General features: G+C 50.9%; 3 protein-coding genes across 8 annotated transcripts; 1 reads left to right on the top strand and 2 right to left on the bottom strand.

Moving 5' to 3' along the window:
• The first annotated feature begins 1,806 nt into the window (after positions 1–1,806).
• Positions 1,807–7,817, top strand: Tnk1 (tyrosine kinase non receptor 1). Of its 2 annotated transcripts, none has more exons than XM_026390627.2 (12): positions 1,807–1,969; positions 2,118–2,188; positions 2,315–2,506; positions 2,873–3,028; positions 3,135–3,418; positions 3,634–3,907; positions 5,307–5,401; positions 5,725–5,889; positions 6,143–6,222; positions 6,964–7,262; positions 7,347–7,442; positions 7,526–7,817. In XM_026390627.2, the coding sequence occupies exons 1-12, from the start codon at positions 1,807–1,809 to the stop codon at positions 7,637–7,639; spliced, it is 1,989 nt and encodes a 662-aa protein (XP_026246412.1). In that variant the 3' UTR covers positions 7,640–7,817. The 2 variants fall into 2 exon arrangements, with proteins under 2 accessions (XP_026246412.1, XP_026246411.1); XM_026390626.2 differs by having other exon boundaries at positions 5,671–5,889.
• A 462-nt stretch (positions 7,818–8,279) lies between these two features.
• Plscr3 (phospholipid scramblase 3) lies at positions 8,280–13,382 on the bottom strand. 5 transcript variants are annotated; one of them, XM_026390521.2, is made up of 9 exons: positions 13,159–13,382; positions 12,811–13,042; positions 12,426–12,600; positions 11,906–12,177; positions 11,780–11,822; positions 11,522–11,679; positions 11,105–11,266; positions 9,172–9,333; positions 8,280–8,987 (listed from the first exon to the last, which is right to left on the bottom strand). In XM_026390521.2, exons 3-9 carry the CDS (start codon positions 12,430–12,432, stop codon positions 8,931–8,933), a joined length of 861 nt encoding a protein of 286 aa, XP_026246306.1. In that variant the 5' UTR covers positions 12,433–12,600; positions 12,811–13,042; positions 13,159–13,382; the 3' UTR covers positions 8,280–8,930. The 5 variants fall into 5 exon arrangements, with proteins under 5 accessions (XP_026246306.1, XP_026246305.1, XP_026246304.1 ...); XM_026390520.2 differs by having other exon boundaries at positions 11,459–11,679; positions 12,811–13,058; positions 13,159–13,380; XM_026390519.2 differs by having other exon boundaries at positions 11,459–11,679; positions 12,426–12,606; positions 13,159–13,380.
• A 6,867-nt stretch (positions 13,383–20,249) lies between these two features.
• Tmem256 (transmembrane protein 256) lies at positions 20,250–21,393 on the bottom strand. The gene is made up of 4 exons (XM_026390565.2): positions 21,280–21,393; positions 20,944–20,975; positions 20,591–20,671; positions 20,250–20,499 (listed from the first exon to the last, which is right to left on the bottom strand). Exons 1-4 carry the CDS (start codon positions 21,362–21,364, stop codon positions 20,356–20,358), a joined length of 342 nt encoding a protein of 113 aa, XP_026246350.1. The 5' UTR covers positions 21,365–21,393; the 3' UTR covers positions 20,250–20,355.
• Between the last annotated feature and the right edge of the window lie 2,851 nt (positions 21,394–24,244).

The following is a 24,244-nucleotide window of genomic DNA, read 5'->3' as shown; positions in this document are numbered from 1 at the left end:
TCTCAGGGATCTCTCTCCTGTTATAGGGCAGTGCCAATGTGCTGTGTAGCCTACATTCCCAGCTCCGGGCAGGGTATATCTAGCAGTTGCTTACTCATTTAAGGGGTGGGTCCTGGTTGAGAGAGGTCAAGGATTTGGGGGAGAGGGCATAAGGGGCAGGTCCCAGGGGAATATGTTCTAGAAAGGATAGAAAGTTCTTTGGAGAAGGCTGGGTAGAGAGTGTGAGGAAAGGCAGGCAAAGGGAGATTTCTCATGGTCTGGGGACTGACCTGGCTGCAGAAGGGAGGGGCCCCCAGTCACCCTGGCCACTCTCGCCTGGTGCCAGCAGGAATCTATCCCGGGCCTGCTGCCAGGACCCGCCCTCTGCTGCCTCGGGTCCCGCCCTTTTCAGGATTTAGTGCTGGCAACCTGGGCGGCTCCGCTGCAGTCGCTTCCGCCTTCGCCAGGTGAGGGTCCACACCAAACCGGGGAGTCTCCGCGTGGGGCGCTTGGGGTGTGTCCGCGGGGTACTGGGCCTCCCCTCCAATCCCCAGGTCCTTCCTGCTTAGTGTTTCCCCCAGTCTCGGGTTCTGCGCTTCTACCTTCTCACCTTCTGTTCACTGCTGGGTCTTTCGTCCTGAGCGGTCTCCTTCCCCACCCCTGCTCCCGCCCAATTTCTAGCCCATTTCTTCCTTAAAACTAAAGTGGGGGTAGAGGGGTCGTGATGTGTGTGAGTTTGTGAGCAGGCAGCCAGAGCACCTAGAGTTTTATTTAACAAAGGCTGGTGGAGCTGCCTCTAAGTCACATTAGCCTGGGTGACGTAGGTGTGCGGCAGTGTTCTGTACTTGGTGGGTGTGCAAGGACTGTGCACCTGGCAGCCTAGGTGGCTCTGAGGGCAGTAGGGGAGCTTAGCACCTACCTGAACTTAGTCGCCCAGCACAAAGGCCTGACTTGATTTCAAATGTTGCCGTCTTGGTGTCTGAGTTCATGATCTTGGGCATTGCAGAGGTGAGGAAGCAGTATGCCTGCATAAGTCAGGTATTTAAGGACACTGTGACTTGATGTTGTGTGTGTTTATGTAGTCCTAGGTGTTTCAGACATGTGGGGGGTGTATCTGGGTGTCTTCCATGTGTGGGGGCAGTGAATTGCTGTGTGTCAAATTCATTTATGTGAGAAGGTATGTAGCCCTAAATCTGGGCACAACATACTGAAACATCTCGGAGTTGAGAGACACCTGAAGTATGATTTGCAACATATCTGTCGGTCTCAGGACATGTGTCCATAGCAGTATACTGCCTGCACATGTGTATGTACCTACATCTTTGAGGTATGGTGTGATTCACATATCTGGGCATCTCTAGAGTGTGGGTAGTAGGCAAAAGCGTCTCATGTATGAGGAGGAGAGACTCAGGTGTATATGTGTGACTGTCGAGTAGTGTAGCTCACTTCTAAAGCAGCAGTGTGTTTGAGTATCCTAGGGGTACAGGCACAGTATGGCATAATATCTTTGGGGTGAGGGCAGTGGCATACCTGGACTCAGCTATAGTGTAGGCAGTGTTTTGAAATCTTAGGTGTAAGAGGGCAATTTTCTCAGTAGTTGAGAGTGTAAAGTACCGTGAGCTTTTCAGATGGGGAACATCCTATCTGGGGTTTGTGTGTGTAAGTAGGAGGGTTCCTGGAATTCTCTGATGTGTTTCTTCCTCTGTACTTGTTTCTGATGTGTTAAGGGTGGCACTAGAGACCTAGTCTCTAGTCTCAGTGTCTAAGGTTCCTACCCTAGGCTGTATCTGAAAGAGTATCATCATCCATAGGGGTCCTTCTCCAGACATGCTTCCTGAGGCCGGTTCCCTGTGGCTACTGCGGCTACTCCGGGATATCCAGCTGGCCCAGTTTTATCGGCCCATCCTTGAGGAGCTTAATGTCACTCGGCCAGAGCATTTTGACTTTGTAAAGCCTGAGGACCTGGATGGCATTGGCATGGGCCGGCCTGGTAAGGAACCCTTGTTCTGGGGTCCTGGTTACTCCTTCCCTGGCCTATCAATTGCCACTCCCCCACACCCTAGGTCTTTTCTTGTCTATAATACTCTATGTACCCTGCTTCACCCTGGGGCTAGCCTTCTGATTCTGGCTTCCTACAGCCCAGCGCAGACTGGCTGAAGCTCTGAAGAGACACCGTTTGGGAGTCAAGTCTAAGAACTGGGTTTACAAGGTATGTGATGGTGATGGTGGTATTTGAGGGCCTTAAACGGCCAGCTTAGGCCAGGGAATGGGTTGGTTGAGTGGCAGGAAGGCTTATGCAGGGTTCTGTAACCCTGACCTCCCACTCCTGTTTCAGATTCTTGGGAGTTTTGCCCCTGAGCAGAAAGAGACCATCCGACCCTCAGACAGCCTTCCATGCCTCTCTGAGCCAGAAGGGAGACTCAAGTGTCTGATCCCAGAGGATGCTGTGTGCAGAAGGGAGCTGCTGGGCTCAGGCTGCTTTGGTGTGGTACATCGAGGGCTGTGGACACTGCCCAGTGGCCAGAGTGTGAGTGTTTGGGAGCTTACTTCATCCAGAATAACTGGGCCAGCTGTCCCCCATCCCTATCTTCTTTTTTTTTTTTTTTTGGCTGGGGGGGAGGTTATTGGGAATTGAACCCGGGGTGCTTTACCACTGAGCTACATTCCTGGTCCTTTTTATTTTAATTTTGAGACAGAGTAAGTTGCTAGGCTGCCCTCAAACTTGTGATCCTCTTGCCTCAGCTTCCGAGTCGCTGGGATTACAAGTGTGCCATGGCCTTGGGCCCTCCCTCCACTCCCCCTCCATACTCCTTTGATCTTTATGCCCTCTTGGCTCTGGCCTTGGCATAGTCATTACCTCTGCTACATGATGATGCCTCCCCCCCACCTCCAGATCCCAGTGGCTGTCAAGTCCCTCCGGGTAGGTCCGGAAGGTCCCATGGGCACAGAGCTGGGAGACTTCCTGCGAGAAGTATCTGTCATGATGAAATTGGAGCACCCACATGTGCTGCGTTTGCATGGCCTTGTACTGGGTCAGCCTCTGCAGATGGTGAGCCGATCCAGACGCTGGTTCTCTGAACAGCCTTGGGAATGATGTGTGACAGAAGAGGCCAGTGGAGCCAGACCATGGCTCACACTGTGCTGTGTTCCTGCAGGTGATGGAGCTGGCACCACTGGGCTCCCTGCACGCGCGCCTGACAGAGCCGGCCCCAACACCCCCGCTGCCAGTGGCCCTGCTGTGTCTCTTTCTGCGGCAGTTAGCTGGGGCCATGGCATACTTGGGAGCCCGTGGACTGGTGCACCGGGACCTTGCTACACGCAACCTGCTGCTGGCCTCACCACGCACTATCAAGGTGGCAGACTTCGGGCTGGTGCGGCCGCTGGGCGGGGCCCGGGGCCGCTACGTCATGGGCGGGCCCCGCCCTATCCCCTATGCCTGGTGAGGGCAACGCATGTGGGTGGTCAGACTGGAGCCTGGGCGGCAGATCTGAAGATCTGCAGGCCTAGGGCAGTCAGAGGGATAGTGGGGTCTGGGAGGGCAAGGAAATGATGATGGGAGCATCCAGGGGGTAGGTGCATCAAGGGGATGGGTGCCCAGCGAGAGGCAAACTCCCAGGTATACATGTTCAGCCCCATCAACTTCCACTTCCACAGGTGTGCCCCAGAGAGCCTGCGCCAGGGAGCCTTCTCATCAGCCTCTGATGTGTGGATGTTTGGAGTGACCTTGTGGGAGATGTTCTCTGGGGGTGAGGAACCCTGGGCTGGGGTTCCACCATACCTCATCCTGCAGCGGCTGGAGAAGGACCGAGCTCGGCTTCCAAGGCCTCCCCTGTGCTCCAGGGCCCTCTACTCCCTGGCCTTACGCTGCTGGGCCCCTCACCCTGCGGACCGGCCTAGCTTTTCCTGCCTGGAAGGGTTGCTGCAAGAGGTGGGGACCTGCAACTCCCCAGATCCAGTCTCTCTTTCCTTCATTCTCTCTCCCAGGATTTCATACATTAGACAAATATCACCTAGCCAGGTGGCTGTGGTGCATACCTCTAATCCCAGAGACCCGGAGGAACACAAGAGTTAAGAGAACAATATGGACAATTTAGCCAGACCCAGTCTCAAAGTTAAAAATTTTAAAAGACTGGGAGTATAGCTTGGTGGTAAAGCATTTGCCTAATATGCATGAGGTCCTGGGGTCAATCTCTAGCAAGGTGGGTTTAAAACAACTAACATATCCGCAGGTCTATGTAGGGCTGTGAGACCCAGCTGTAAACAAAACAGATTCAGAGCCCCGGAGGTGGGTAGGGGAGGGGCGGGTGGAGGAGTGGCTACTCAGATGCAGGCTGAAGGGCTGGAGTCCTTGTCTGAGCCAGAGAAGGGGGCACTGAGGAGAGCAAGCGGCAGGTCATTCCCCACCCCCACCATCTCCATGAGCGTTTTACAAGCAAAGGAACAGAGGTTCCACGTGGGAGGGGAAAAGGAAGTAATGAGGCCACAGAGGTGAGCATTTCCTAGGGCATGTTAAGGACCACTGCTACTACAAAGAGCACTTGATCTATGTGAGATACTGTATTTAAGGATATTTTACAGGTATCTTTATGCCTGTTCAGTATTTTAGTTCTCTCAATAATACCATGAGGTAATTATTTTCATCTCCATTTAAGAGATGGGGCAGTTGAGGCAATGACAATTTAGAAGTTGCCTGAAGTTACACAAGAAGCGGAGGAGTTGGGATCAGCTCTAATCAACGTGACTTCTGAGCTTTTCCCTAAATCACCACATTCTACTATTAAGGGGTTTAGTCTTCACTCTGAGGGCATTTGGGAGTTGTGGAAGGGTGTTGAACAGGGGAATCACAAGTCAACAATATTTCACTTTAGCCTGGTCCAGGAATAACTTAGAGGGATGACACTGACAATGAATGTGAAACAGAAGTGAGATGAAGAGGTCAGGGTGAGGGTCGAAGCAGTAGGACTGGAGAGGAGTGGAAATTTTGCAGGGGTGCCTTAGGAGGCCAACCTGATGGGCCTGGATGTAGGATAAAAGTGGTGAACAGGATGGCCATCCCCTTGGTCCCCCTAGGCAGAGACAGGGCTTTCCTTTGTTGCTTTCTGAACCCTGGGCTGGGTCCAATTTGATATGGAACCCAGATTGGCCTCCCCCACTGGATTACACCTGAGAGGTAGGGATAATCCCACTGGATCCCAGCACAGAGGACACACCTGGTATGGATATGACTGGTAGCAATATAAACAGAGGGAGGTCTATTTTCTGCACTGCTCCCATATTACCCGTTTGACTCAGGCCAAAAGCCCAGCTGTTTCCTTCTGTCTTCACAGGCCTGGCCTTCTGAAGGACGCTGCGTGAGGAGTGTCACAGAGCCAGGAGCCCTGCGGATGGAGCCCGGTGATCCCATTACCATCATTGAGGGCAGGTGACAGCCTAGCACTCCCCAGGGACCCCCACTCCCAGCCTTCTAGATTCTTGGTCCCCTCTCTGCTTCTTTCTAATTCCTCGAACCCTGGTCTTCTGTGTCTTCTCCTCCCTTCCCCACTGGGCCCTAAGCTCCAGTGCAGTCCCAGTCTCCCTGCTGGAGCCCCAACTGACCCATAGAGAACCTTTTGTGTTGGTGAGAAAAAGGCTTCCCTTCCTCCAGGCAGAAAAAGCCACAAGGCATAGTGAGCTGAATGTGCCCCAGCCCAGCTGCCACTTTTCCCCTTGCTTACATCCCCTTCACCAGCTTCTCTTCCCACACAGCCCAGATTCCACAACCTGGAAGGGACAGAATGGACGCACCTTTAAAGCGGGCAGTTTCCCAGCCTCAGCAGTGACGCTGGCAGACTTGGGGGGCTCTCCAGCCACCCGCCCAGTCCACAGAGGCTCTCCAGCCCGAGGAGAGCAACACAGGGGAAGCATAGATGGGTAAGGAGCTGAAAGGCTGGGGATAGAACTGGGCTATGCTGGACTAGGGGAATGGGCTATGTACAGCAACTTCTCTGAATGGGAAACTTAGGAATAAGACTAGGACAAACTGGAGAGAGGCTGTACTTGTCTCCCAGGAGGAGTTTCCACCCTAGGTCTCAGCATGCCTGGGAGCACCAGTTTCTTTGGGAGGTGACATTGATATATGTATGTGGAGGAGGTATGGAGGATGAACTGGATCATTCTTTGACAGGGACAGAGAGAAGGCAAAGCCTCGGGATCTACCTCCAGCATGGGGCCAGAGAAGGAAGGCTCCCTTGCAGAGGATGAAAGGTGGGTATGCAGGATTCATGCCTTTGCATATATGATTTCTTCCTTCAAATTCTGCCAGTGGTAATCCTAACTATACTTGATTTTTTTTTTTTTTTTTTTTTTTTTTTTTTGCTACTAAAGATTAAACCCAGGGGCACTTGACCACTGAGCTACATCCCCGTCCCTTTTTATTTTTTATTTTGACAAGGTCTTGTGCAATTACTTAGGGCCTTGCCAAGTTGCTGATGCTGGCCTGGAACTTGCAATCCTCCTGCCTCAGCCTCTAGAGTTGCTGGGATTACAGGCATATGCCATAGTGGCCAGCTACAATTGAAGATCTTTTTTTTTTTTAATATTTTTTTTTTTTAGACATTGATGGGCCTTTGTTTTGTTCATTTATTTACATGGGGTGCTGAGAATCATACTCGGTACCTCACACATGCTAGGCTAGTGTTCTACCACTGAGCCACAACCCCAGCTCCGATAATTGAAGATCTTAAGAGATCTGAAGTCCTCCTTCCTTCCCCACTGGACAGTGTGTTACCACTTTGACCTTTGAGTTCACTGGTCCCTCAGCTGCCTAGGTCTTGATGCCCACTTATATATGTCTTTTATCATCTTACCTATATACATGGTCAAGTCCAACTAGCTCATCTGAAAGTTCTTATCAAACCACCCAGCTCAAAACGAAAGACAGAAAGCAGGAAGAAGGTGGGACCTAGCACCTGAGCCTCCTCTCAAGTTTCTTTCTCAACTGTGCAGGTATTTCCAAGAGTCTGGAGTCAGTTCTGTCCTTGGGCCCTCGCCCTACAGGGGGTGGTTCAAGCCCCCCTGAACTTCGACATGCCAGAGCTGTGCCTCAAGGACCCCCAGGCCTGCCTCCACGCCTGCCTTTTACCTCCAACTCTTCTCAGCCCAGCCAGCCCCCTAGGGAACGGCCTCCTTGGCCCAAAAGAGAACCCCCACACAATCACCGCATTGGAGTGCCTGGAGCCAGTAAAGCCACTGTCTCCTCTGGAGGCCTCTTGCTTGACCCTGAGTGGCAGAGGAAGATTACAGAGGTGAGGTCTCACTGAAATGGGCCTGGTGTCCAGAAAGGCCTAGAGAATAGGGCAGGAACTTGAGTGAGGCTTTTGTCCCCACAGATGGAGCTGACCGTGCATGGAGTCACTCACCAGGAGTGCCAAGCAGCACTAAAAGCCACTGGGGGAGATGTTGTTTCTGCCATCCGGAACCTCAAGGTAAAGCCAGACCCTTCTCCCAGGCTCCCTCTTCTCCTGCCCTCCTATCTGTCATTCAGCTACCCTCCCTGTTGATCCTTCAGGTAGACCAGCTCTTCCACCTGAGTAGCCGGTCTAGAACGGACTGTTGGCGCATCCTGGAGCACTACCAGTGGGACCTCTCTGCTGCCAGTCGTTATGTCCTGGCCCGGTCCTGAGTTCTACTGTCTCAGCCATGGACACCAGCACAGAATGCCTGGGCCTCTCAGGGCCTGCCATGTAAGATTAAGCAGAACCAGAATAAGGTCTTGACAGGAGCAGACTTTCCCACCTTGAGAGATCCCACTTGCTATAGGCGGATACAGGAAATACCCAGGGGAGCACAGAGTTGGTCACTGACAAATGTTTCCTCCGTACCCTGCTCCTTGGCCTCTGAGGGCCTAAGCTCCCTTGGCTGGTTCAAGAAGGATCAAGTCCACCACACTCCCAAAGAAGAGGAGGACTTAGAAGGAAAAGAGCTGGAACATGTCTTATCCAAAGGATGCCTCTCATCACTACAGAAAGTGATCAAGGGGTCACACTGGACCATGGGAATAGCCATCCTGAAGTGTTATTAGCTACCTCACTGGACTCTGTGGGGCCAAGATGGTGGAAGCAGCCATATTGACTTGGGGCATATGGTTCAAACAGCCCTCCCCATTATGGGTGATGAAAATTGCCCTCCTGGACTTAAGGATATTTGATCCTTGTAGAATAGACTAGGAGATAGTTCCCTTTGTTTTTTCCCCACATCAACTCTTTCTTCTACCCTCCCCCATTACATACATCTTCAAATGTTCAAAAAGTTACAAAGTTTATATGAATACAACATACAAAGGTGCAGCCTCCTTCCTAGGCAAGGGAAGGAAGGGGCGGGGGGTTAAATAAGGCACAGGAAGCTGCAGCAAGCACCAGCTATGGGCAGGGCCCGAGGGAGAAAGGAAGTTGGCACTGGAGCCCAGCCTCTACAGCTGTTGGCGGGGAACTAGGAATCCCCTCAAAGTGCCAGTTCAGCCTAATGCTGAATTGGCCAAGCTGATACAGGGGGAGAGTGGTATATCTGCCATCTTTGGTGCTACTTGCCCTTCCCCTGCCAGCCCTGTTGTAAAATCCAAGCCCTGGGTTCCAAAGGCCACTTCTGGTACAGAGACCCTGGAAGAAGTTGGGAAGGAGTGGGTAGGGACAGTCTGAAAGCCAATAATGCCTGTGTGCCAAGGGACTGCTGGGAGACAGTGGTAGGAGACAGCAGGGTAGGGCTCCCATACACACCCTTCTGCAGAGCCACAGGTGAAGGAGGCCAGGGGAGAGGGTAAGGATAGGGCATCATGCCCCCAGCCACTCAGGCACCCGTGTCTGTTCCCTGCAGTGTACGTGGAAGAAAGGGGCTGCCTCTGAGGAGGGGCCAGGCCAGGGCAGGGGACCATCTTGAATTCTTGTTGAGGCGATGGTCTCCTCACCCAGAGGCAGCCTCTAACTGGTGATGGCAGAAGGCCCAGCACCTCCTCGCTTCTCGAAGAACATGTAGTCCTGAGGAAAGGCCACCGTCAACAGGAGATCTGGCTGAGCCAGTCTGGCTCAGTCATCACAACCCAGGTCTGGACCCACAACCCTCCATAACATTTGTCTCTAACCTCCTAGAAAGGCGAGGAAGTGCACAAAGCTTCACATAACAGCAAATGAGAGGCAGAAGGGGCAGAGATAGCCAACTCACAATGAGGAATGTGGCTCCCAGCAGCACAGCCTTCACCTTCACGTCCAGATCCAGTGGAAACTGTAGGCCAAAGTCATCTGCATCTGTGAGGGCTTCTTGGAGCAGCCCTCCCCACTGCTTGCTGATGCGGCCCACGCTGCGGGATTCATCCCTAGTCTTCACCTGTTGGGAGGGAGAAAGACCCAACTGGGGAGGATGCAACCAATCTCAGTTGCCTCAAATCTCACTCCCACAGTTGCCATGTATGTATTGTCCAGGCTCTACACTTTGTGAATCTTCCTAAGAGCTTTGGGTTTCTATAGAAGCTGGGGGAACTGAGGTACCCTGGGTCACGCTACAAATACATAGGGAAAATCAGGACTCACATCTGTTGTTCTCTAGAGACCACACCTGGACATCAGTGGTAGGAGGAAATAGAAGCACAAAATCCACTTAGTGTTTAACTAATTGCTAGATTTGCTTTGATCACCAGTGTCCCAAAAACCCACAGTACAGTCTGTACCCTGCACAAAGTAGCCTGGCTGAGATGGCAAAGAAGGACGACAAAATCTTGGTGTACTTTACTAGTCAAGCAAGCTCCTAGAAAGCTATGTCTGCCCAAAGGTGATTTTAATCTGCAAAGTAGGGCTGTGCCTTGTCCAGGATTGAATTTGAGCTTAATCTACAGAGATCCAAGCCTATGGATCTCTGGGTCCATGATTTCCATAGACTTCTTTGATCCCAGAAGAAACAATCTTGACAAATGGGTGGTAATTCATAGTGACTTCCTGGTCCTTTTTATGCTTAGTCTCCAGTGACTAGAACTGGAGTGATTTCCTTTTATATCCTGTCCATCCCCTTCCGTTCTATCCTACAGTTCTGGAACACTTCCTGCAGCCCAGGCTCAGGCTGGGCAAGGTCTGTCCCAGCTGGTCAAACAGTCTCAAAGTCAAACAGCTTCAAGTGTGGACCATTTATAATGGTGTAAAAGGGACACTGGACCTATAAGAACCTCACACTTTACACATTCCCATACAGAGATCACACAACTGTCTCCTTCTAAATTGGTTCCCATCACAGAACCTCCCTCTGACTATCAAGGTGATTCACTTTTTAAAAGTTACCTTAGGAGGTAAAGCACCTCATCAGAAGCATTGGAAAGTCTATGGGATGATACCTGTTATTTTATTCTTATCCGCACAGAAAATTATCCCCTAAAGAACTCAGGGGACTGTGGAATGTTCTTGTCTTCTAGAAACCAAGATGTTTTCCCAGGCCTCCTGAAATTCTCGCCACTTGAATTTTCCAGGCTTCAGGTTGGTGATAGGCACAGAAAAAAGGCATAACCTAGACTTCATGTCAGATGGGTCATTTGGACTTCAAGGTCAGCAGGGCAAGCTGGGATACTAAATCAAGGCTTGCTCCGGAGAATAGGATCACAGACTCATGCATGCCAGCCACATGGACCCAGTCCTTGACAGACTTAATAATCATCCTTCACCCTAAATCCAGGCTGGCCTTGGATCCCCCTCCACACATGTACACAAAATACAGGGTTGTAATTAACAATCAGATTTGCTCTTGAGGATGAAATCCTTTTTGCTGTGCTTTTATATTAAGACCACAGGGCTATCCCATTTCTGAATGGAGGAAAATTGGAAGTGTACAGTAGGAGCAACAATAGATTTGGACTGATGAAGTCAAGGGCTTGGTCTTAGTCAAGCCATCTTGCCTCATGGAAGCTGCCATCTTGGTTTATAAAGGTCCCAGGAATCTCCCCTTATTTCTTTTTTTTTTTTTTTTTTTTAAATATTTATTTATTTACTAGTTATTGGTGGACACAACATCTTTGTTGGTATGTGGTGCTGAGGATCGAACCCGGGCCGCACGCATGCCAGGCGAGCGCGCTACCGCTTGAGCCACATCCCCAGCCCAATCCCCTTATTTCTAATACCTCAAAGTTGGTGTCTGTGCCACAGCCACAGGTCCAGCAAGGCCCCACCACTCGCAGGACTGTCTGGCGATCAGCATCCTGGATGGAGAACTTAGGGAGGAAGGGATGCCAGGTCTGTAGCACGTGACCAATAGTGGTGCCGGGAGGAGCCTGTACTTCCATCTGGAATGGAAGGCAGTTAGAATCATTGCCGAGCCCAGGACCCTGGCTTAAGCCCTCATTGGTCTCAGCTCTACCTTCAGACTACTACTTAGTCCCCTCACTAAAGTTCCCACCCACAGCATTCACCACCCTGTGCTATCAAGGCCCGCCCCCGACTGGAGCCTCTCCCAGGTCTCATCCCTCACCGCCCACCTCCTGGAGGCCGCAGGGGCAGCAGCTGCAGCCACAGTGGAGCGGGCGGAGCAGGCGCAGCACCTCACGGTCCCCAGGGTCTGCCAGGCGGACACGCAGTGGCCGGCGGGCGCCACAGCACAGACGGGCGCAGCAGTTGCTCTCCTCCGCCGCCTGACCCAGAGGCTGCCCAGCTCCCGAGCGCAGTTCATACCGGTTACAGGTCTCCCAGCCTAGGAAAGCTGTCAAAGGTAACAAGCTGAGGTTTATGCACATCACCCGTCCAGGAACCTACCATCCCTCCCACGGTAACATGCTCAACTGACTCGGATTTCTACTTACTTTCCACTCGCTCAGCCTTCTGATGAATCAAGATCTGATCAATCTGGAAAGAGTAGGGATAGCGTTGACATCAAACGGCTGGCCTGAATGCCCAGTTCTTCTTCCATCATTCTCCCTTCCACTTACCTGCACCAAGAATTCAAGGCCAGAAGGAACCCCTGGCAGTGGCAAGAAAGGGGCAGGAGACCCTGGGGCCACAGGGCCAGACGAAGGGAAGAGAGCGAAGCCAGGCGCAGGGGCAGGCACTTGTGCAGGCACTGGCACCTGGGCAGGCACTGGTACCTGGGCAGGCACTGGCGCCTGCCCAGGTCCAGGATGCAGCGCCAGCTCCGGGTACCCAGCGCTCACAGGGTAGGGAGGTGGGGGTGAAGGGGCATAGCCTTTTGGGGGCAAGTAGCCTGTGGAAGACAGGGGTAGATTAGAAAACACCGTGAGCACCCCTGCCCTTTCTTAGCCCGAGGGCCGCGAGGCTCCGCGGAAAATGTGGTAGGAAGAGGCGGGGAAAGATGGGGTAGGGGAGCAGGGCGGTGGCTACCCGGGAGGGCCCGCACAGCCAGTCTGAGCACATTCCTAGAGGATGTGTTCGACACCCGGTGCCCAAGTCTGTGGGGGGGATAACGGAGACCCCCACCTCGCGCCCACTTACCTGACATGGGAAAGGGTCGGTTTTTGCAGGATGGAGGTGTCGGGGCGGCTTAGTTCTGGAAGTGGAGGCAAGCTCGGAGACAGCCAGACAGACACAGAGACAGACACAAAGACGGACAGGCAAACGCAGAGAGGCAGCTGTGCCCGGCGCCGGCCCAGGGTCTCTAGGGCGGCGCCTATGACTCGGGGAGAAACCGAAAGTGTCAGCGGGAGGGGCGGGGTACCTGGGACCCTGGATTCCCTCAGGGGCCCCAGAACCGCCCCCTCCCTTTGTTCGCCCATTCTCCAAGAAGATTGCTCTAGGCAGACGGCAGGACAAATGGACCTGCAGTCAAACCAACAGACCTCGAGGGAGGCCTCCCTGATCCCTCTATGTCCCCGCTCACCTGAAGCCCCCAGAATAACGCGGGGACCGCGCACTCGGCAGCTCACAGGCGCTAGAGAAGGCGGGCCCCAGGCGTGACCCCGCCCCTCGGTCGTCCAGGCCCCACCCCTCACACCCCGGGCAGCGAGTCTGCGCAGAGTGAAGGCCGCCTCTCCTGCCGGGCCGCGGACCTTGCACTTGGCACTCTTTGGCATCAACGCTGTGTCCTCCTCTTCCGCTCCGACTGCAGATGCCTGGAGGAGAGGCCGCCTAGTGAGGGCGGCCGGTTAAGGCCCAATCCGGAGACCCCCGCCAGGTCCTATAGCGCTGAATGCTCAATGCCCCTTGGTGGGAAGCGAGGGCGGCTTACGCTGGCGCTCTAGACCCCGGTTTCCTCTTCCCAAGGGCGGTTCGGCCTCGCTGACGCAGCGGAACACCCTCACATACACTCTCCGGCTTCCAGGACTAGTTCCTGGCTCTGTTTCTACCTCCCTAGGGCGACCTCGCTGTCTTTTCTCCCTGACGCATTGGTGACCCCCACAGGCACTTTGCATGTACGTCCTGCACTCCAGCCACGCGGATGACAGGCAGCCAAACAGTGTCCTTAAAGAGTGTGCGTGAGGTGAGGCTCAGGGTTATGGAGGAGGAAGCTTAGCCAGAAAAGGCTTCCCCTAAGAGGAGTTTCTTAGTCTGGGTCCTAAGCTGAGGGAGGTATTTGAAGTTGGTTCTTTTTTTTTTTTTGTACCAGGGATTGAACTCGGGGCACTTAACCATTAAACCACATCCCCAGCCCTATTTTGTATTTTATTTAGAGACAAGGTCTCACTGAGTTGCTTAGCACCTCGCTTTTGCTGAGGCTGATTTTGAACTCAAGATCCTCCTGCCTCTGCCTCCCAAACTGCTGGGATTACAGGCATGCTCCACCACACCCGGCTAGGTATTTGAAGTTCTACTTACACTTTGGGGACTGCTGGAAAGAGGTGTATTTAGAGAGGCTATGACATACACAAAGGGCTTTATGGGCCTGGGACTTGGCCCCAAGGGCAGCAAGAAACCCACCCAAAGATTTTAAGACCTGGAGAGATCAAATTTGTGTTTTAGAAAGATCTGTTAAACTGCAATGTAGAGAACTATTGAGATGCCCAGACTGGGTTGTTAGCAGTCTATGGAAAGGGTGGTTGTAGTAGTGATGGTGCAAGGAAAAGTGATTGGCTTTAGAGATATTTAGACAATAATTTAGGACTTGGTTGGGGGGTGAGGAGTCCAGGATTACCTCAGGTGCCTGTCTATTAACCAAGCAGATGCAAGGATCACTCAACAAAGATTAGCATAGGGATAAACACATTTGGGGACCTCCTTCTCTTCCTATGTCCATGTTCCTCTGGACTAGTCCTAGGGCTGCTCAGCTTCTTCCAAAGCTTCAATCATCATGTGCTTCAGACCCAAATTTTATGTCTCTTCCCCAATAGAACATGTGCTCAAGAAGATCAAAAGTTTGTCTTTTTTAAAACTGCACATGTTCTTTGGGGAAGAGACATAAGTAAGACAGATGAAAAGTCAGATGGAGAGAAGTGCTAGAAAGTCAAATAGAGCAGGATAAGGATAGGGAATGATGGATAGGGTTTATAATTAAATTAATTTTTGCAATGCTGGGAATCAAACCCAGGGCCTCACACATGCTAGGCAAGTGCTGTACCACTGAACTACATTCCCAGCACAGGCTTGCAATTTTTTTTTTTTTTTTTAAGACAGGGGTCTCAAAAATGTTGCCCAGAGCTGGGTGCATTGGCACATGCATGTAATCCCAGGAGCTGCTCAAGAGGCTGAGGCAGGAGGCTTGCAAGTTCAAAGCCAGCCTCAGCAAAAGCAACTGAGACCCTGTCTCTAAATAAAACACAAAATAGGGCTGGGGATGTGGCTCAGTGGTTGAGTGCCCCTGAGTTCAATCCCTGGCCACCAACCCCCACCCCCCACCCCCCCACCCGCTAAAAAAAAAAAAAAAAAATATATATATATATATATATATATATATATATATATATATATATATATATATTTTGCTTGGGCTGATTTTGGACTCCTGGCTGGGCTCAAGGGATCTTCCCCGCTAGGGCTTCCATAGTAGCTGAGAATGTAGGCACGTACCAGAGCACCTTGCTGGGTTTGTACTTTTAAAGAGAGAAGGCATCACTGAGAAAATGATAGCTGAGCAAAAACCTGAAGGAGGGATTGAGCCAGGAAGGTTTCTGGGGAAGAGTATATCAGGCAGAGGAAACAGCAAAGGGCAAAAACCCTGCAGCAGAAGTGTGCCTTACTTGTTCAGTGAACAAAGGAGTTAACAAGAAGGTCACAGAGGTGATAGGAAGCTAGATCACATAAGGCCTTTCTGGACCATTGGATTATACTCTGAGCTAGAAAGTATTGGAAGGTTTAGACAGAGAGGAGGCATGAGACTTTTTTGTTGTTGTTGTTGTATCCAGGATTTAACTCAGGGGCACTTAACCACTAAGCCACATCCCCAGCCCTTTTTTGTATTTTCTTCAGAGACAGGGTCTCATTGACTTGCTTAGCACCTCACCATTGCTAAGGCTGGCTTTGAATTCTAGATCCTCCTGCCTCAGCCTCCAGAGCAGCTGGGCTTACAGACCTGTGCCACTGCATCAGGTAAGACATGAAATTTAAAATGCAGTGAAATGATGGTTCTCCACCCTGGTTACACGTTAGAATCATCTGGAGTGTTTTAGAAAACATCTCTGCCTGCATCTCACTTGATATCGATTAAATTTGAATATACAGGGTGAGATGCAGGCATAGGAACTTTTTAAGAATGCTTTAGATTTTAATTTATAGCCAAGGTCAAGGACTACTGGATCTCTACTATGAGGATCTCTTTCAGGTTGCTCTGTCAAGAGTATGCAGTATCAACATCTCTAGCAATTAGAGAAATACAAATTAAAACTACACTGAGATTCCATCTCACTCCACTCAGAATGGTAATTATCAATAATACAAGTAACAATAAATGTTGGTGAGGATGTGGGGGAAAAGGTACGCTCATACATTGCTGGTGGGACTGCAAATTGGTGCAACCATTCTGGAAAGCAGGATGAAGACTCCTCAGAAAACTTGGAACCATTGGACCCAGTTATCCCACTCCCTGGCATATACCCAAAGGACTTAAAATCAGCATACTATAGTGGTGCTGCCATATCAATGTTTATAACAGCTCAATTCACAATAGCAAAGCTATGGAACCAACCTACACTCACACACACACAATGGAATAATACTCAGCCATAAAGAAGAATGAAATGATGGCATTTGAAGATAAATGGATGGAACTGAAAAATATCATGCTAAGTGAAATAAACCATCCTCCCAAACCAAAGGCTGAATGTTTTAATATGTGTATGCTAACACACAATGGGGGATTGGGAGGATTAGAAGTTCACTGGATTAGACAAAGGGGAATGAATTGAACATAACTTTCCTATGTTCATATATGAATACATGAGCAGTAAAACTCCATATCATGTAAGACCATAAGAATGGGATCCTAATTAGAATAAGTTATACTAAGTTAGTAGAAGAGAAAGCTAAGAAAGATGCAGTGACTTGTTCTATATTATCCGGGTAGGATATGTCAAAATGCACTCTATTGTCATTTACATCTAAAAAGAACAACAACAACAAAAAAAGTGAAGACTGTAGGTAGGTAAAGGCAGGAGGAAGTTCTTAAAGAAATCTAAGTGCAATCTGATAGACTTAGACCTGGCACCATGGTGACAGCAACGTTAGTGGTGAGAAATGATCTGATTCCAGATATGCACTTGAGCTCACATAACTTGATGATGGCGTGGACACAGGAGAAAAAGAGAATTTCCAAGTTGATTTTCACTTGGCTCAGAAGAGCTTTCTGCACAGTACACATTCAATCTTACTCTCATCATTTTCTGCCTGCCCACCCAATACAGTATGCCACTAGGTCTTTAGGCCACTCTGATATACTGTTCTCCTTTTTGATTTATTACTGATATGTTGATTGTACCAATTTGCAGTCCCACCTGCAATGTATGAGTGTACCTTTTTTCCTATGTCCTCACCAACATTGTTACTTGTATTATTGATAATTATCATTCTGAGTGGAGGGAGATGGAATCTCAATGTAGTTTTAATTTGTATTTCTCTTTTTTCTAGTTAATTCCTGTTCATGCTAAAAACCCAGGAAACAAACTGAAGTATTGCCAATCCCCAAAGGCAAAACAAGCCCAATTCTAGTTGTAACACTGAACACATTGCATCAACATATTAATCTTTTTAGATGTTCTATCTTCACTGCTGAAATCTGAATTTCTTGATTTGTAGAAGAACAGAACATAGCTCTGGGAGCTGAACAGGGAAGAATTTAAATCACAGCTTGTCCAGATCCTACTTGGATAATATAGAACAAGTCACTGCATCTTCCTTAGCTTCCCCTTCTACTAACTTGCAGGAATGTTGAGAAATCTGATACAATGTTCAGGAATTGTCATAATCCTCATTTATAATGCTTGACAGTCACTTTTTTAAATGTGTGTGTGATGTTGGGGGTTGAACCCAAGATCTTGTGCTAGTCAAGGGCGCTTCCACTGAGCTATACCCTTAACCCTTTGCATCCATCTGGTTATGCTGCTTTTGGTCTGTCTCCCTTGACCTATATATTTCAAAGAACTCCCCATCCAGCCCCCTTTCTGTGTTCTAGGTAGATAAGTCCCAGACCCTGAACCATATGACAAGTTTACATTGACTTTAGTTCTGGTGAATCCAATAGTATAACCCTTGATTGCCTCCAACTTAGCCTTGTGCTCCCTTCAGATTATCTAATACAGCTCTATCATGGGAAACCACTTCAGTCTACAAGTCCCTCCATCTCTCGTACTTCCACTTGCTGGTTGAGCATGTGCATCCTGGACTCCCTTCCTATACCTCCCTGTGAGGTATACTGATCTCTTTTCTCTGTGATCTGTAATAATCTTTTCACCAATCTCGTCTGTCCTTCACTGTGTCACACCTGACTATACCAAACCTAACTTAAATACCTCACTTAATAAATCACAATAGTAATAATGGGGGCTAATGATCAAGCTTTATTTATCTCGGTTCCCCCAAGAGCCCAGTCACTTGACAGGACCAAAGCTAAGGTATTAGGGAACTCATTACATGGAAGATGGCCATTGCAGATACCTGGGGTCTCCTCCAGGACATTTCCTCTCTGCCCTAGAAGCCATCTGAGATGGATGAAAATGCTAGAGCACTGGATTGGGAAGTAGGAGAGTGAGGAGCCAGCCTTCACTCTGCCACTAGATCTTTAGGCCACTCTGGAGGTCTCCTCTGAGGCCTTATTGTATTGTCTTCAAATGAAGAAATGTGATCCTCTACTAATACAACTCAAATCATGCCACCTCCCTGGATATAAATGCCCCACTGCCCTCAGGAGAGAGGATAATCTCACAACATAAGATTCTCTACTATTTGGCCTTACTATCCCATCTCTCACTCCTGGCCCTCTCAATCTTTAAGCCAGCCACCAGGAATTCTTACAGATCTCTGATACACTTTTACTTAGGGCTGCCTTAAAAGCTGCTGGTATGGGGCTGTGGAACTCAGTGGAGATTAGGGTAGAAGATAGAAATTCTGGATTTCAAAGTATGCAGATTGGGGCTGGGGCTGGGGCTGAGTGATAGTGCACTTGTCTGGCATGTGTGAGGCACTGGGTTTGATTCTCAGCACCCCATATAATAAATAAATAAATAAAGGCCTATCAACAATGAAAAAAAATTTTAAAAATGTATGCAGATTATTATCATAACTAAAAAGAACAAATTTTAAAAAGATAAATTTAAAAAGTATGCAGATTGTAAGTAAAGATATGGGACTAGATGAAATACCTAGCAATAGATAAGGTTACTTATAAATCTTGTCATTTAGAGAAAGGGTCTACACACTTCACATTTATTTTAATGTATACCTTCAGGAAAATTAAGTATGTACCCTCAAAATATACAAATTACACTTTATCAAATGTGCAAAACTACTCAGGAGGCTGAGGCAGGAGGATCCCAAGTTGGAGGCCAGCCTGGGCAACTCAGGAAGACCCCGTCTTAAAATAAAAAGGGCTGGGGATGTAGTTCAGTGATTAAACAATTGCCTAACATGTGCAAGGCCCTGGGTCTCCTCTGAGGCCTTATTATATCATCTTCATATGAAGAAGATACAATAGCAATGTATGGCAATACATTGCATGGCAATTAAAAAAGGAAGGAAGGAAAAAAGAAAGATACTTTAAAAAGGATGACTTAAACCTTTCAGAGACTTACTACTGCACTGCAAATTGAGTCCAAGCAACTCACCACTGCAAGGCCTATACCAGCCATCCAGGACCCCCTGGTCCACTACATGGCAGCCACACTAGTTTTTCCTTTCTCTAACTCACCAAATTTTCTCTTCATTACAAGGATTTTGAGCTGTCCCTTTCAGCTTGTCTTGCCAACTATTCCTTCTGCCTAGAATACACTTCTCCACTTTGCCCATCATTAGTTCACCTTCAATAGGACCCCCAGGTCTTCCCATCTAAAGGGTTGGGGGTATCTTCTATAGCCCAGCTATTCGATTGTTGTTTTCCTTCAGTACATTGCACAACTGATATATTTGGGTGTTTTGTTGTTTAAAGTCCATTTCCACTGCTAGATGGGAAACTCCATCAGGGAAAGGACATCATCTGTCTTGCTCATATCTGAACCTTCTTATAATGTGTGTCTGATACAAGATCAACACTGGTTTACTTAATGCTGTCCTCCCAAACATCTTCCAGTTCTCTCCATGCTGTGCCAGTCCAGTCTGTCTTGCCAATTTTTCTCATTCCTTTTCTGCCTAATTCAGAAACTCAGCCCACACTGAAGACTCATGTTGTCTCCAAACCCTTCCTCTCCCCACCTCAATCTCTTTGTTCATTATATGATCTTCCATACAAGAGAGGTCCTTTAAGGATCACCTCAAGCAGTGAAGCATTTTCTGATTCCCCAATATATAATATTATTTCTGCTTTACACCGCAAAGTAGTTTATAATTAATGATACTCCTCCCGACCTGCTTTGTTTTAACTCTCCACTTTTACAGTAAGTTGGTGAGAAATTTGTAGAATGACAGAGCTGAATCACAATCCTACAGTAATCTTCAAATTCCAGTGAACATCAGAACTACTGATAAACTTTTTAAAACGCAGACTCTCAGGTGCCAAAAGGTTTCAGTAAGAGTCTGCATTATTTGGAGCATTCCTTATGACTCTGATGCCTGCCAGTTTAAGAACATCAACACAAGTTAACTTGAACAGAATCCCCAGAACCAAGCCTCAATGATAAGTGTTAGAACTTCTTCCAGGAAGAAGTTCAAAGGTTGAGTTTTCATGCTCCATGAGGTTAAATGAACAAAAATTCCTAAGTTCTTCATTTGCTTTTCTCTTTTAATCCCCTTTCTACCCCAACTCTCCCCCAAATTACCCAGATATATTAGTAATTAAACAGAAGAGACCTCAAAGAGCCAAGGCAAGCCAGCCTATGAGTAACAGGCTCCCTCCCACTGGGCCCAACATCTGGATGCTAGAGTCTCCACTCAGAGCCTGGTAGTAAAAGCTGGTGCAGAATAAGGTGGTTCCAGAGGCTAGCAGCAACCCGGCCTGAAGGAGAAAATAACAGAATAGAGGCTTGTAAGAACTGCAAAATAAGAGTGGATAGGCTTGGTCAACGTTACGTAGAGGGACAGATTACCCAGAGAGGTTTTCTGCAATGAGGTACCCCTAAAAGGGCCAGGCTGTGTATGAAATGGTGTTTGTTGGTCTTATCAAAGAGCTGTAAGAAAAAGAGACATGGGGGACTTCATAAGCAACACAGGAGCCAGGGATCCCACTGACACACAGGACCAGAATTGGTCTCTTCCGCCCACACCCTCCAAGTTCCAGCTTGAAGCTCCGCTCCCTCAAGGACCCACGCTACAGTCTTGTGGCCCTTGCTGCTTCCTGAAATCCACGCGTTTCGCCCCCACCCACAACTTTCCTCGGGGACCCCAGACTTTTTGCCTTCATAAACTAGGAAGTCGGGAAGATCCAGAGCAGTTACTTCACCTCCTTCCCGTAGGCGTCCGGGAACTGAGCGCCTGTGAAGAAGAAAGGCAAAGGTTACCAGACCAGATCTACTGCCAGAGCCGACTGTCCCCAATCCCGGGGGACCAGGGCGAACCTTGGTGAAAAAGGGCGCCCCCCAGGAAGCTTCCGGTTGGTAGAAACACATATCGGGCAGCAATGGGAACCAATTAGACCAGCTGAGAGACTTTTAAAGGTTTAGGGCACCGCGGGCTTGTGCGGTCGATGGGAAGCCGGGACTTCTCATAGGCTCCGCCTCTGCACCAGACCCCAGAGGTCGCCCCCAGCACAGCCCAGCTGTATCCCCAGCCCCCTGACCGTGCGCCCCGTAGGAAGCCAAGCCGAGGGCCCCAGCTCCAGACAAGGCACCAAGGCGGCGGAAAGCAGCCCCGAGTCCGACCATGGCTACGGTGGTCACGCGCGCGAGGAACACCGCCCAGGCCACCCAAGAGGCCAGCCAATCCAGATTGCCCATGCAAATAGAGTCCACAGGTGCCCAATCAGGGCCGTGCTCATTTCAGCGTCCAGGTCCTCACCCGGGTACTTACGCCTTTGTAAAAAAGCTGCTGAGTGGCGAAGATGTCTGGCGGGCGGAGAAACTAGAACCAATTAGGAGCGGAGGAGCCGAGCTCTGAGGAGCAGGGTTGAGGGCGGAACTAGAGGATTTGCGTCACGGATTGGCCCACTTTCCAAGTTGATCACCTCCTCGACTCCCCCCCCCCCCCCCCGGCCCCGCACCTCCAGCTAATTTTCGAGGATCCCAGTCCCTACTCAAAGTTCCGCCCCTTTCCCCACAGGCTCCTCCTGTTCAGCTTCAAATCAGACCCACTCCCAAAAAGAGGTGGTCTCAGGAACACCCAAGTCCCACCCATAACCACCTAACCCCACCCACTTTAAGGATGACTCCGCCTCCTTGTCATAGGCCCCGCCTTCTTCGTGTGATGCTCCGCCTCCTGGAGTTCAGATCTTTTCCCCCTCCCTAGACTGCGAGAGCCCGGAGGGTGGGAGATCCGGGGGAATGTCTCCACCCTGCCCCGGGTGGCTACGTCCATCCGTCCGTCTGTCCACTCCCGCCCCCTTCCACTGTCTCCAATCCCCCCACACTCCGGAGGGCGGGCGGGCAGGCGGGTGCGAGCAAGGGGTGTGCGCCGCTCTCTCGGCAGGGGGCGGGGGAGGCGGCCGCGCGGTGACGCGCGGGGCTGCTGCGGCTGCTCCGCCGGCGGATCATCACTCTCGGGCTGGGATGGACGCGGGGCGGGCGGGCTCTGGCGCGCGGAGCCAGGAGTCCGGGCCTCCCGGCTGCTGAGCGTCCCCCGAAGACTACTCCCACCCCCGCCTTCCCTCTTAGGAGCCGCGTCGACCTCTGCCTCGAGGCTCCGGACTCGGCTCCCGCCCTCCTCAGACTCCCCGGACCTCCCCCTCCCGCCCGCCCTCGGGATCGACTAGATCCCTCCCCCTCCCCGAGGATTCCGGCTGGATCCCTGCCCCTGCACCGCGGATCCTGCGCTCCGGGGCCCCGGGCCCCTGGGGATTGCCGTGGACTCCTCCTCCAGCATCCGATCCCTTAGGATCCTCCGCCTGGACTGCCTTCTGGTCCCTCGAAGCGGGCCCACGGAGCCAGTGGATCTCCAATCCAGTCCTGTCCCGTTGCTCCCTCCTTGCTCTTCCGTGCCCACTGCGGGGTTCCCTGTTCTCGGGCTCCCCCTGATCCCATCCCCTAGCTCTCCTTTTCCCGGGGATCGAGTGGATCCCGGCCCCGCCCCCCGGGGCTGGGGCGATCCCCCTCCCCCGCCGGGTGAGGCGCTGCGGGCGGGGGCTGGGCCTGCGGGGCCGCGGGGGCTCAGAGGCCGCCGCCCCCCTCTCGAAGCCCGTCCGCCCCCCACTCGGAGCCCTGGATGGAGGCACCACGGCCCCAGGGCTGAGCCAGGTAGGAGCTAAGCCAGGCTGGGTGGAGGGGGCTGCGTGGTGGTCTGCTGGGGTCTCTTCTCCCCATCTCCCTCCCTGAGCCTGGTTTCCCACAGCCTGCTCTGTCTGCGTGTCTCCGCCTAGGGATGCTCTCGCCGTGTCTCTGCGTCTTGGTCTCTTTGTCTCTGCCTCTCTCCAGTCTATGAATGATCCTTTGAATGGGCCCACAGACCCCGTGTGTTCCCATCTCCCCCTCCCCCTCCTTCTCCCCTTCCTGGCCAAGCCATTTTCCCCACTGCGGGAAGGGGGGGGGGGCTGCGGCCTGAGCCCCCGTCCCTCAACTCTACCCTGTTGGGGGAGTCAGGCCTGGGCTGGAATGGAGAGAGCAAGGCAGAGGGATGGGAAGAAGGAGGGGGAGCAAGATGTGGTAGACAGAGATGGGGAGAGAAAATGGGGGAGACTGAGATAGGGGAAGACAGGAAAGAAAGAGGGAGCTTGAGGGAGAAAATTGAGGAAGAAATTTGGAGGAGAGAGAAAGAGAAATACCAAGGAGAGATGTAGAAGAGAAAAATGGGAAGGAAAAAAAAAAAAGACCGCGGGGTGAGAGACTGAAGGCAAGAGCTGGAGCAAGCTGGAAGAGGCCAAGGAAAGATGCTCTGAGGGAGCGCTATGGAGAGGAGAGAGATGTTGGGGGAGGGCTCCAGTGGGAGGGAAGTAGGGAGAGAAGCTGGTTGAAGGGGAGGAGGCCAGGGTCCAAAGTACCCTGAGGGAGAAGGGGTGACAGAGGCAGACTATCTCATGGGGGAGAAAGAGGGGACAGCAAGGCCACAGTGTCTGAGCCTAGCCTGGCATAGGAAAAAGATCCTGGAGAAGCCAACCCCAAGTCCCTTCCAGGGGATGGGGGAACAGAGCTTAAGAGGATCTGAAGAAGGGGAGGGCATAGCTGGGTGTGAGTGGTAAGGATTCCTGTGTCCTCATCTCTGGAATAAATTGACACCTGCAGAGAGCCACCCGCGGGCTGGCGCCTGGCTCTGAAAACCCCGCGTCAGCAAACAGCTCAGGCGGCTGGTGGGGGGCAGGGGGGCTTGCTGAAATGACCTGGGTATCTGCCCCTTGGGTCTGATCTCTTCCCTTGTCCTGTCCCTGGTGCCCTGAGTACACAGGCCTCAGAGCAGCAATGGTGGGGATGTTGGCAAGGGGAAGGAAAGGGGAATGGATGGGATGGGAAGAGAGGAGAATAAAGCTAAGGTTTGCCCCCAGGACATAGGTCAAAATGCAGTGAAAGAGGAGGTGTCTGGTGTCCAGAGCTGTTCAAGATTGTGGGAGGGGGCAGTCAGTAGGCTCATTTGATGCCTCCCAAGCCACTTCAGTGCCCCTT

Source organism: Urocitellus parryii, chromosome 7, assembly GCF_045843805.1.
Source record: "Urocitellus parryii isolate mUroPar1 chromosome 7, mUroPar1.hap1, whole genome shotgun sequence".
Classification (NCBI taxonomy): Eukaryota; Metazoa; Chordata; class Mammalia; order Rodentia; family Sciuridae; genus Urocitellus; species Urocitellus parryii.
This window is presented reverse-complemented; position numbering and strand designations above follow the sequence as displayed.

Bases quoted from the DNA above. Each gene is read 5' to 3' on its own strand.
- Tmem256 (XM_026390565.2), bottom strand. From the start codon at position 21,364: ATGGTCGGACTCGGGGCTGCTTTCCGCCGCCTTGGTGCCTTGTCTGGA. The intron at 20,976-21,279 runs GTCAGGGGGCTG...TCTTCTTCACAG, and splicing joins GGCTTCCTACGGGGCGCACG to GCGCTCAGTTCCCGGACGCC. The intron at 20,672-20,943 runs GTGAAGTAACTG...TTTTTCTTACAG, and splicing joins CGGACGCCTACGGGAAGGAG to CTCTTTGATAAGACCAACAA.
- Tnk1 (XM_026390626.2), top strand. From the start codon at position 1,807: ATGCTTCCTGAGGCCGGTTCCCTGTGGCTACTGCGGCTACTCCGGGAT. The intron at 3,419-3,633 runs GTGAGGGCAACG...CCACTTCCACAG, and splicing joins CGCCCTATCCCCTATGCCTG to GTGTGCCCCAGAGAGCCTGC. The intron at 6,223-6,963 runs GTGGGTATGCAG...TCAACTGTGCAG, and splicing joins TCCCTTGCAGAGGATGAAAG to GTATTTCCAAGAGTCTGGAG.
- Plscr3 (XM_026390520.2), bottom strand. The intron at 11,823-11,905 runs GTAAGTGGAAGG...TACTCTTTCCAG, and splicing joins GCCTTGAATTCTTGGTGCAG to ATTGATCAGATCTTGATTCA. The intron at 11,267-11,458 runs GTGGGCGGTGAG...CTTCCATTCCAG, and splicing joins GCCCCTGCGGCCTCCAGGAG to ATGGAAGTACAGGCTCCTCC.